This window comes from Eleutherodactylus coqui, chromosome 10 (assembly GCF_035609145.1).
Source record: "Eleutherodactylus coqui strain aEleCoq1 chromosome 10, aEleCoq1.hap1, whole genome shotgun sequence".
Lineage (NCBI taxonomy): Eukaryota > Metazoa > Chordata > Amphibia > Anura > Eleutherodactylidae > Eleutherodactylus > Eleutherodactylus coqui.
This window is the reverse complement of record NC_089846.1, coordinates 135,533,291-135,546,434: the sequence shown is the minus strand read 5'-3', so window position 1 is coordinate 135,546,434 and position 13,144 is coordinate 135,533,291. Positions and strand designations below refer to the sequence as shown.

At 41.7% G+C, this 13,144-nt stretch overlaps 1 protein-coding gene across 1 annotated transcript in view; it reads left to right on the top strand.

Moving 5' to 3' along the window:
- Positions 1–11,787, top strand: part of CYSLTR1 (cysteinyl leukotriene receptor 1) — a 34,920-nt gene extending 23,133 nt beyond the window's left edge. Inside the window, exons 2-3 of the mRNA XM_066581886.1 lie at positions 8,016–8,149; positions 9,590–11,787. Coding sequence (XP_066437983.1) covers positions 8,120–8,149; positions 9,590–10,639 — 1,080 coding nt within the window. The 5' untranslated portion in view covers positions 8,016–8,119 and the 3' untranslated portion in view covers positions 10,640–11,787. The remainder of the gene's footprint in view (positions 1–8,015; positions 8,150–9,589) is intronic.
- Positions 11,788–13,144: the final 1,357 nt, after the last annotated feature.

Sequence of the window (13,144 nt, the reverse complement as noted above, 5' to 3'; positions counted from 1 at the left end):
AGCAGAGTTACTTTCAGGAAGCCTTCTGTTCCCAACTGTAAAGGATTGCCGCTGTGACTGGGCGGTGTGGAGGGAAGTGAGTATACCTGCACTCACAGAGTGAAAGCAGAGAACAACCAGCAAAGTGGGATCGCTATTCTCTTTATACCATCATTAGTGATATTCTGGGACAACCCTTTTAGAAGGGTTTTCTGGGACTCCCCTGTAGTATAGGTCATCAAGATTTGGTAGTCAGGGGTCTGCTGTTTGGAACCTTTGACAATTAGTTGTTTGAAGTGGCCATGGAGTTCAGGTGAGTGCCATGGCCACTTCACTGCATTCCAGGCCCAGTGCTGTGCATTTTGCAGCGGCGGTATCTGATGCAGTATCTCAATTCCATTCACTTAAATGGCACTAAGCTGCTCTTAAGCTATATGACAAATGAATGAGCTGTCACTCGCCATGGCACTCACCTAAGAACAAGAACCAAAAATCGTGCGAAAAAAACGCCCGTCTGACTGAGCCCACAGCCTGCAGAGGATCAACCAGGCAGGACACAAGCTGTACTATGCCAGTAATTCAGTTACTCCTCATCTGCTCACATGGCATCTTATTGTGAATAATCATCTGAAAGCCTGAATATGCTTTAAGAAATGGATCAGTGTAAAATGTTGGATCTACTTAGATTAAAAAAGCAAAATGTCCAAGTATGAGCAGTCGCTTTAATATGAAAGCCTACGGTTTCTCCAAGCTGACCATCTTGATGATTGCAACTGTCTGTATTGAGAGCTATCAAGAACGGCTTGTGGCCAGAAACAATATTCTAGAAGGATTTGAATCAACATACAAAAGGGAAACATATCAAACAGATCATATCAAACGGAAGCTTTAGACCCCGAGGTCTGACAACCAGATGGCTCATCACTCATAGGTACAGGAAGAGTTAAAAAAAAAACCTGTATATCAAGCGATGGAGGGTTGTAAAGGTTGCAAAAGCTCATCATGATACAATGTTACATTGTACAATACTGACAATATGCATCTGTGTAAGTATACAAAACGTTCTAATGTTGTATATAGAGTAATACGAGGTCTCTGGCTTATTCCACAAGTTGGACCACACAATAGACTGACTACGCCACTATTGGACTTACATCAGCTGTCTGGAGAACATTCCAAAGGCAATCTACCATTAGGATACGGCTGTGGGAGAACACAAATGCTTTGTTTATCGCTCAGTTAATGGAGAAATTCGGACTTAGAGAAGAGAATATCTACAAATGCTTTTTCTACTGTAATCTCAGACGGACCATTTATGGGAATCTCCTTTCCTTTCCAGAATAGATTAGGAATTCTGCTCCCAATATAAACACATCATTGGAAATTCCTGTTAACATTCATTCTGATGCCAGCGCTTGGTGATCATAGAGAGATAAGTGATGCTGCACAAACACTACTTATCTCCCGTCTGTTCATGGACCCTACTCCTGTGCCAACTACTGATGGCCTGACATGTAGTGCGTGGTCTCACTTCTAAGACGCCTTGTCCAGCAATGTGTGTTAGATAGTTACTGCATGCGTTCCACATAAAGCTTACACGATGGAGACCTTTTGATAAAGGACAAGAATATTTCATATTGATCAATGCTGAAGAAGAATCTTCCCATGACTCCTCAAACAGAGGTTCTGCAGCAGCTGAGAAATTATGAATACTGGGGATTATTTACTAATAATATCTAATAGAGCAAACTTAGACAAGCTTTAGTGACTCTGCTGGGTTATAAATCTGTCACATTTTAAGATCGTCTAGTCTAATTTTATTCCACCTATTAGTTGACTTAAAGGGGTTGTCCCACGGCCAAAACGAAAAAATTTTCACACCCCAGTCCCCCATGTTAAGCAAGCATCACAAACTACCCATGTAAATCGGTTTTTAGAGCGTTTCTACTCACCATGAAGCTGTTTCATGAAGTTATAAAAATCTTCTTCCAAGATGGCCGCCGTCATTTCCCAAGGTGCACCGCTGGTCTTCTCCCATGGTGCACTGCGGGTCTTCTCCCGCACAAGGTGCACCGTGGATGTTCTTCTCCAGTCTGAGCTCCACTGCCGATTACAGCCACCTCATTGGCTGATCGGCACCACGTGACGGTGGCGGAGCTACGCGATGACGCTGAGAAGGGGGAGGAGCCAGGACGCAGCTCGTGAGCCCGGACCATCTAGGAGAAGAATCCTCTGTGAGCTAGCACGACTGTTCAGAAGAGGATTCTTCTCTGCGCAAGCGCGACTATTGCGGCGACCAGAGAAGAAGTTTAGTCGTTGCCATGGAGACGGGGACGCCAGCATCGGAGGGGGTAAGTATATAACTTCTCTATGGCTCATATTTAATGCACGATGTATATTACAAAGTGCATTAATATGGCCATACAGAAGTGCATAACTGCACTTGCTGTCGCGGGACAACCCCTTTAATTTATGACAACCCCTTTAATTTATGACAAAAAAAGGGATAATTTTCGGTGTAATTTTTGGGACAGTGTTGCCTTTAGGCCACACTCTTTTTCCTATGGCGGACCGCCCCTTTGTCAGACAGTGAAAAAAGGGTCTGAAAGTGTATAAAACACATAGCAAATGTGGCACAAAGAATGTTTCACAGCTTTCTGGCACAATTTGCACCAAAAAAAATTGTCAAATTTTCAATAGTAAATAAGCCTGAATACCTCCATTCTATAAGATAGTAGACATCACTTCATAGTTCAGTGCACTTTACAGTGGTGGTCCGCATTATTGGCGCTTTTGATTGCTTAATATAAAAAAGCCCAAAGTGATCTGAAATCAGTGGATATGGACTAACGTGGTATTATTACAATATTTTATTGGCATGTTCAAATGCATTCAAGAAAAAAAGTTGCAGTCACTTCATGGACAGGATTACAGATACCCTTCCCTAATATTTAGTTGCACAACCTTTGGCAGCAATGACTGCCTGCAGATGTATTTGTAGCTATCGGAGAGCTTCTTGCATTCATCTGCTGGTAGTTTCTTGCACTGCAAGTCTCTCAAGCTCTTCAATGATTGCAGGCTGCTTTCCCAATAGCAGATATCAGCTCTCTCCAAAGATTTTCCATTGGGTTGAGATTAGGACTAATTGCTTTTAACCCTTTGCAATGCAATCTTAGATTCAGGGTTTTCTAGGGGGCTTTCTCTTTCTGCCATTTTACAATGGCTCCATCTGCTGGCTAGAGCCAGTACTGCTGTATGTGACATGCTGGAGAGGCCCCCAACAACAGAGCAGCCAGTAATATACAGTAAGAATACCCTGCTGGACATCTTCTGACATCAAAGCTGTATAGCCTTCAATCAGAATGTCTTCAGACGTCAGACAGTGGATTGGAAAGGGATAAACAGTCCTTTCTCCCTCTTACCCAGTCTTGTGTACAACTGGATGTACTTTGACTCTTTATCCTGCTGTTGGACCCATTTCATTTGATGCAAACCTAGTTTTCTTACACTTGGAAGCACATTTTGCCCTAAAAAGCTCTGACAGTCCTCTGATTTCATTGTTCCTATAACACATTCAAGGCCTCCAGTCCCAGAAGCAGCAAAGCAACCCCACAACGTTACGGATCCTCCACCACATGTCTCTCTAGGAAGGGTTCATCTTTCTTCATAGGCTTCATTTCTGTAAAGTTTCTACATTAAGGGAGAAATACCATTCTAACAAAATGTGCCACGACAGTAACTTTGAGGTGGCTACTCTGGCTAGGAACACCCAGGGACCGTGGGTCTCCACCGTTTACCCCATCCAAGTGGAATACGGTCTTCTGTTGCTATAAATCCCTGATGTGCCATTAAACAGTGGCTGGTGCCATTAAAAGGTGAAGAACCCTGCGTAGGTTGGAAAGCTCACTATAACATTATGTATTTTTGTTAGTCATTAAAAGGTATCATATCTACAAGATGACTTGGTTTCTCTTACTGAGAACAATCACACTTTATTGAAAGGTGACAAACTAGCCAGGGGTCAGTGCCAGGAGGTCAAAGAAGAGAGACAGAGCCAAAAGAAAACCAAGAATCAGGGTCAGATATAAAGCAGGGTCAGAAGCAGGAGAACTACAAGGTACAGAACAGCAGGACAGGATAGCCAGACAGGGCAGCCGAAGTCCGAATCATAGATAGGCAGATAGGATAATAGAAAGGGTACACAGGTACACAGGAAATCAGATCATGTTCAGAACTTTTCACACATCAGAAAAGTTTCTCAATTCCTGACATAAGCAGAAGGCGGAGCAGGGTCATATAGCAAGCTCTGCAGGGGAGGGATGCTGATTGATCTGCTGACCTATCAATCAGGCAGAGCCAGCAGATCAGGAAATGCTTGAGCCAACTTAAAGGGAACCTGTCACCAGCCTACTGCACCGTAAAATAACTTATGGTGCTGTTAGATGAGGTGATAGGGAGCCGGGGGATGTAATTTTAAGAGATTCAGGCAGTATGAGCTTGATGACAGAATCCCTTTAAATTTCAGCTTCGAATTGTGACTTGTGAATGTAGCTCTGGACTATAACCTAGTCTGTGCGGGTAGCCATGCAGATTAGACAATTGTCAGCTATGTCACCTGAAAGCCCCGTACACATGTACGCTTGGCAGACACTTATGGCCACAGCTTATCTCCCCGAGAATAAAAAGACAAGCAGCTGGAATCCAACAGCCTCATTCCTATTACACCGGCTTGAGTCTTCCAGAACTCCAGGTGCAAGTGTATATTTAAAAGCGTATCTTTTATTTAGATCGCCATTAACTCCTTATGGACATGGCCTATTTTGGCCATAAGAATGCAACGATGTTTTGAGGATTTTCATCTTTAATTCTAGTGGTAGCATATTGGGCTGCATACGGCTTTTTTGATCACCTTTATTGCATCTTTTTTTTGCGAAATGAGCATTTTGGCTCAGTTTTTATAATTTTTTGCCATGCAGTGTAAATAGTGCTTTCAATTTATTGTACAGGTCATTACGGATACAATGATACCAAATATGTGCTTTTTTAATTATTTTTTTTATATATAAAGTGGGGGAGAGGTTACTATTTTAATTTTTTTTTTTACATTTTTTATGTCACTGAGAAGGACTTGAACCAGAAAAGCTATGATTGCTATGATTGCTATGATAACGCATTGCAGTACTTCTCAGTGACTACTGTAGGGCTTGGACATTTAATAGCATATCAATCAACTTGAGAAACTAGGCAAACATTTCCTGTCTTCCATAACTGTCCATCCTAACTTTCCTATTTCTTTCTGCACTCCAGGTCATTAGTCTCATAGTTGTCAACTTCATAAATCACACAAATAGTTGTTTTTCTTTTTCTAGTCTTTTTAGATTTCTCTTCAAAAACATTATGTAGATCTTTGACCTGTTTATTAGGTAATTAAAATGAAGCAGTTCTCTAATAAATTGATATTACTGGAATCACTTCTTCAATTGCCTAGTAATTCCTTAAAGCTGAACATACCTACATAACAACTAGCTATTAATGTGGTTGTCTGATGAACACAACTCTTCTCCATAGGCCCTATTAAGACATATGGATGGAATATAGTAGGGTCCCCAGCTCGAGACCCTCCTCTAAGCCAGAACAGAGAGCCACATTGCAAGCAACCATGTAATGCTACACTCCCCATGTGGCAGCCACTGCAGGAGAAATACCTGGGCGTATAGCAGAGATGCCAATCCCCTTTAAATGCAATAGCTCACTGGAATCAAAATGATAAGCAAGAGTATTGCTGGAGGGTGCACTTGGCACTTTAAAGGGATATTTTCATCTGGAAGTTTTATGGCATATCTACAGAGACCCTTGCCTATCTCCGGAGGTGAACCAGAGTTGTGGAAACAGACAAGTGGGCTGCTCTACACTGTTTTAGTAATTTTCATAGAACAGAATAGAAGCTACTTCTATAACTCAGAAGTTGTTGAAACAACGTAACTCACTGTATCATGCTGTTTCCATAACTCTTCTATGGAAGCTATGAAAACAAAACAGAGTATCCACATGGCTGTTTGTCATTTCTGACCACCCATGACCATTGCATGCTGCCAGATTGTGATCGGCTTGGTTCTAAAGGCAGGTATGGGTCCCAGAGGTGGGATTCTCCTCTCTGAGACTTTTATGGCATAAAGCCGTGGATATGCCCTAAAGGTCCCAGTTGTAAATGTCCCTTTAAGGAAATCAAGGAACACCAAGAAGCAACATGGGTTCATTTTCCCGTATATCTCTTGCTGTAAGCACAGCACAGACTTCTCTGTAATTATGTCTCACATCTCTGTTTTTTTACATCCACTACTAGTTTCCGATAAAACTTGCAAGCTTAGCAAAACACTCCAAGAAGCCTACACAGTGTTATTCCTCATGCAGTGCAGGATCTGAGACGGCAGCATTGGAACTACCATTCTCACTTTGATGTCCTTCACATCATTTAATCCTGTTCTGGTCGTTCGGGATCTGTAAGAGGCGTAATCCAGTGCTTCAGTTTAGCTTAAAGGATGTAAATTGATGGTATCCTTTGCTCACACTCTCTTCTGTGCCGTATCATGTAGATCAAGACTTGAGCACATCCTGCAGTATCATGCCAGGAGTATAAATCTTCATAAATTGTTTGCTTTTTCCAGAGAAAACTCTTTCACTATGGTGTCTTGGTTTGTGTTTTTACAGGACCCACTGTGGAGGTATTATTCCATCTCCCTTATTTGCATATTACCCAGAGGAGCATGAATGGCCTTTTGAGTCTCCTCACTCACTGTCTAGGTGAAAAGATACTGTTTATAACAAAACATGCATACTAACAAACAATGCATACAGGAAATACTATTTTAAGCAGATATTATGGTCAAAGGAGCATTTGTCACTTTTTCAATCATCCCATCACTGGTCTAGCCTCCTGTTTCAGATGCACTATGATCTCATATCAAGGTGGAGGGGAGGTCAAGGATCAAATCAATGACATTCGCAATGAAAGATTAAAACACCAACAATCGATGTCCTCGCAATACAAAGGTCCAAGCAAAGCAAATGTAGTCATATCAACTTATTTATATTGTGCATATGTATTCTATAATACTGTAGACAGATTGTCATCACTTACATTGGGCCCCGTCCCATGGGGGCTCACAATCTGTATTTGCCTGTTAGTATGTTTTTGAAGTGTGGAAACACGGGAAGAACCTACAGACTCCATGCAAATGTTGGCTTTGGTCAGATTTGAACTTTGGACCCCAATGGGACAAGGCAACAGTGCTAACCACCCTTAAGCTAGCTTCACATGGGACGACCGTTGGGTGCATAAACACCTGACAGCTATCCCACAGGCTGCCACCTGAGTATGTTCAAGTCAATGGAGGTAGAGTGGCCAGGGATTGTTCATGTGAAAGAACCCGCTGACATCAATGGGTTCTATTCTCTGCGTATTGCGCGCTTATAATTTGTGTGCAAAAAAACACCTGCAGGTACGTCCAACTGAAGAAACCCTACATCCAAATTAGCTGCAGAGTTCTTCATATTTTCCTGGGGTTAGAGATTGTTTATAGCTGCGTTTGCACACTATTACAGCTTATAACTTTCTGTAGACGGTGCTCAATCTGACACATGCTGGACACCAATGGGTACACTAATGAGGACAATGGGGTCCATCAGATTTCTGTCATAGTGTCCAGTATATTAATGAAAAATATAGAGCTGCACTAATTTTTCTGGTATTTTGGATGAAAACTGTAACAGAGGCTCCTAACAGAATATCTAAGACAGGTGTGAACCGGCACTTAGTGATTTCACGCCAGTCCTCTTCTAAAGCAGAGATTTTTGGTAACCCGCATCAGTAAGGGAATGGCTGATTTACTACAACATGTGACTGTAACATTGTGTTGATATCTAGAATGAAACCAAAACTACAAAAGGTGACGCTTCAGATGACACAACTTGATAGTCTTATATACAATGTATTTCTAAGGAAAGTGCAAGTAATAACTGTGTTGCTTTACCTTTAGGTTTGCCAAGCATACCAAGAATCTAGATTCCAAGAAGCTAGTCCAGGGTCAAGAAAAACAGAAGACCTTTTACAACTCGCAGCCGTTCTGGAGCACCTTCTGTAATGATTGAGATGTTTCCGGTCACCAGTCCGGTACATAATGAGTCCTTGAATAGCAGTCCAATTCCTTGAGGCTGGTTTCACACATGGGGGGAAATTTTTCAACCTTTTTTTGGTATTAAAAAATGTTGCACAATTTGACGCAAGCCCCACATAGGCAAAACTTTTGTGACATTTTGAGCGGTACACCGCTCAATGACAATTTCCCAAAATGGGGGGCGTGGCTGCCCTGCATGCGGAATCCGGCTCTGCCGTGTGCAGGCGGCCCTAAGGAATTATCCTCGCTCAACAACCTCTTTCTACATGTACGTTCAGGGCATATGAATATTATAGAGCGTGGCTCCCCTATGCCATGGATTACATTAAATTATTAAAAATATAGAATATTAAATTTTTTTAAATCTGGCAAAAGCAGAACTAGATGACTGTGCCAGGAGGGCATCAATGAGGGAGGCCACCAAGGGACTAATGACAACAGTTTAGTTTTCTATGGCTGGAATGGTAGAGAAGAATGTCAATTTTGTTTGTTGCAGTTTTTGGTAGATTGGCCGACAGAAAACCATTCTAGGAAAAAACTCTTATTTGCACACTACTCGAGCGAGTAGTGCCTTAGCCGAGTATCTCCCCGCTCGTCACTAAAGATTCGGGGGCCGGCGCAGGAGACAGGTGAGTTGCGGCGGGGAGCAGGGGGAGTGGGGGGGAGAGAGGGAGAGAGAGATCTCCCCTCCATTCCTCCCCGCTTTCCCCCCGCCGGCCCCCGAATCTTTAGAGACGAGCCGGAAGATACTCAGCTAAGGCACTACTCGTTTGAGTAATGTGCCTTAGCGAGTATACTCGCTCATCTCTACTTATTTGACATCTCCACAGTTCTACTACTTGACGAAAGTAGGTGATTCTAAGTAAAAATACTTCTTAGGACCAGTCTTATAGAAAATGGGGCCCTGGGCAACAATCAAAGTACTTACGGTACTATTTACCTGAGTTTATAGCAATATTTGGGTATAAGCAATGCCTAAATACCTCTTCCACATAGTGCCAACCTAATGCTGTATAAACAACCCATGTAATATTGCGTATAGTACCCAAATAATAATTATACTAATGCTACCTGCATAAATTGCCCATAAGCTGTAAAAGGGTCATATAGTTCCCAAATAATATACCATGTGCCTCTAAATGATACTAAACTTTAATGTTGGCCAAACACTTCACACGATCATAAATGGGCAATCCCCAACAAAAAGGCACAGTGGTACCAGCTTCATGTTTGAGGATGCATCTCAGCATCAGGTGCTGGAAGGCATTTATGAGTAATCTTTGTGCAGGCTGTAAAAAAACAGTTCTATAGAGACCAGTGGAAAATATCTCATTGAGTCAATATGATTCAATTACACAATAAAACACGGGGTTAATATTTTACAATAAAATATGGCGGTCAGTTTTGTAAGACATTTATCCTTTTTTTTTTCATAGATTCCTACCATGTCGAATACTACAGCCCTGTATGGTGATGCATCTTCTTGCAGCATTGATGATTTCCGTAACAAGGTCTACTCTACGGCGTACTCAATGTTCACAGCATTTGGGCTCATTGGCAATACCTTCGCTTTAGTTGTCCTGATAAAAACATACAACCAAAGAACAGCTTTCCATATCTACATGCTCAACCTCGCCATCTCTGATCTGCTGTTCATCTGCACCCTTCCACTAAGGGTGGTTTACTATGTCAGCAAAGGACAATGGTACTTCGGTGATTTCTTGTGCCGAATCAGTTCCTACGTCTTCTACGTGAACCTGTACTGCAGCATTTTTATTCTGACGGCAATGAGTGTCACACGCTTCCTGGCAATAGTCTTTCCTGTTAGAAATCTCAATTTGGTGTCCATAAAGAGAGCAAAGTGGGCTTGTGCAGGAATATGGCTCTTTGTCACTTTGACAAGTTCACCATTTCTAAAGAGTGGGTCATATATAGACCTCCAAACCAATATAACCAAGTGTTTCGAGCCACCACTTACTGAAAGTAGTAAAAAAATGGTCTTCACGCTCAACTACATCGCCTTCACCATTGGCTTCATTATCCCATTTATCGTAATATTGGTGTGCTATACCTTGATTATAAAGACACTGCTCAAGAACTCTATGACGAAGCAACAAACCTCCAGAAAGAAGGCCATTCGAATGATTATCATTGTCATGACTGTGTTCTTCTTAAGCTTCATGCCGTATCACATCCAACGGGCCATACACCTTCACACATTTAACAAGAATAAGGAATGTAGTGAAGATACCTTATGGGAGCAGAAGAAGGTGGTGATAACATTGGCCCTTGCAGCCTCTAATTGTTGCTTTGATCCCATGCTCTACTTTTTCTCAGGAGAAAACTTTCGAAGAAGACTCTCAACCTTCAGGAAGCACTCCGTTACAAGTATGGGAGCAGAGAGTAAAAGGAAAAAATCGGCAAGTTTACATGACAAGTCAGAAGTCTTTCCTGCCTTGGAGAAGCAGGACAGTGATGAAAGTTAGGTATATGGTGAACCTTCTCCTATTTGGCTTCTTAATGCCGGCACAATTCACTGTAGAAACTTCAATATTTCCATTTCATAATTGAAACCACTGAGTAATGGTGGTATGGAACACTTTTCATATATATGTCAATGTAACGACTGCTGCCCATACTTCAGACTAAGACGGATAATTATAAAATTGTGGTACAGTGAGACATTGTAATAAGAATATTAACATGATTGTCTGGTTTAAGTGAAGTCATTTCTAAAAACGCTACTGAATTAATAGCAAAGGACTCTTATATTCAGGGCAATCATCTATTGGCCGGAATGGACAGCAGCTAAAATGATAATTTCTTCCTCTGGAGGAACCAGCCTTTCTACGCCCTACGTGGACCGCCATTGATTTCATTGAGAACTATGTGTTGCATGATGTAGCTTGTGGCAGTGTTGCAGATGAATTGAACATTCATTATCTAGTGTCCTCACCATTTACAGTAAAGATGTGTAAATATGGGTCTTTAAGGGCTCGGTCAGACGAGCGGAGAGCCACACGTTTTGCATGACCACGTCCATTGCCACCCATGTTCTATCTTTGGTAGGTGCGAATTTCTGCCCGCACATGCGGTGCATTTTTTTTGTTCCGCGTGGAAAAACGCGTGGATCTCCGCTCTTCTGACCGAGCCCTTAAGGGGTTCTCTGAGTAAATATAATGTTATTTATTGCTACCCAATTGAAATTAAAAGGGGTATTCTGGAGACTGAAAGTTTTTTCAAGTTTTCACCCATCTGTTGGATGGGTGAAAGCTGATAAATTGGTGGGAGTCTGACTGCTGGGCCCCACAATGATCATGAGCATGGGGTCTTCAAGGGAAAAGAGCAGAGGTTGTGCAGGTGCACCACTGCGCCATTCATTACAATGAGAGTACCGGAGACTGATGAGAAAAAAAACATTGAAGTGAATGTAGCAGTGATGCACCTGCATAACCTCAAGTCTTATTTCCTTGGAGATCAATCAGAAGTCTATTCTCTGGATTGGTTGAGGACCCAGAGGACAGACCCCAACCGATCTATCAGTTTTCACCCATCCAGCAGATAAATAAAGTTCCTCTGGACCGAAAGGTCAGATATGTGGATTGCCCTGAATAAAATTACAGAATTCAAAAGACTTGATATGTGTTCAGAGTTCTGCTTGGTATTTTAAGGAGTGGGCCCCTACTCCAGCACCAACTATATATATATCAGAGTGCCATGGAAGGGCTACTGTTTAATGTAACTTGCTAATGTGTTGTCATTATGAAGGTGATACTGATGTCCCATTGTCAGCATCAGTCTGGAGTTCTGCCTGCTATACCTCCACATTTGTTCTGACACAGGAGAGCACTCCTCCCACTTCTTGGGTCAGCGATGTGCATAAAGGGGCGGGCAGTCAGCCTCATTCCAATAATTAATCCGGCCCCCTTCTCTGTCTCTGAAACGGCTATGATGGAGAAGGAGAACATAGAAATGGATAAAAATGAAGAAAATGAATTTAAAAAATATTTATTGGGGTTTTCAAGAACTTTAAAAAAAAGTTTATGGCCGCGAACCTTATAAAATAAAGAAATGCTATACTCACCCGCTCTCAGTGCTCCTCGTTCACCGCTGGAGCCATGGTTTTCGCTGCTCTAAATGCAAAAGAAACTGGTTGTGGTCATGCGCCATTCATTGCGCACAGGACCGCTCAGACAGTCACAGGCCTCAGCAGCTATTCTGCTATGAATGGCATGTAAATGCTGAAGCCTGTGATTGGCTGAGCGATCACATGAATGGCACATGACCGCAGCCTGCTGCATCCAGGTTCAGAGTGGCTCCAGCGCTGGACAAGGAGCCACTGAAAGAGGGGAGTATTACTTATTTATTTTACATGGTTCCAGAATCATAGAATTTTTTTTAATCCCAGAAAACCCCTTTAATATGTGGATTCAAAAAGAAAATGAGCGTTATCAAAAACCTGATTTATCATCAGAGCTGGAGCAAACAAATGTGAATAAAGAAGGAACGACCCAGTAATCTGGTAAAAAAGGTTAAAAAGAAGTAGAGAAACCAATCTAACTATGAATACGGCCCTGTTTACTCCACGGTTTTACATTTTGACCTTTAAGAGAGAATGGAGAAGGGTGTCTGTTCTGCGGTCACAGATTTCTATCGTTTGCAAAAAAAAAAAACAGAACAGAAAAGAAGAACCTGCATTAGTTTTATTTTCTGTAGCATCATATTTAATGGTAAATTTGCCCCTTCCCCACACAAAAAAAATTTTAAAAGATGCAAAAATGGGATTTTAATGTGTCTAAAATAACAGCAAACCCATTTATCTCATGAAAAACTAATTATTTCAATACATAAATTACAGTAAAAACAAGACGGTTGTTCATAAGCAAATACCAAAGGGAAGGTTAGAAAGGGTACAAAGGGACAATATCTAAACTTATACTCTGTATTACTTCCAATTTCTAGCCACTTCTGTGTTTACATATAAAGACTGA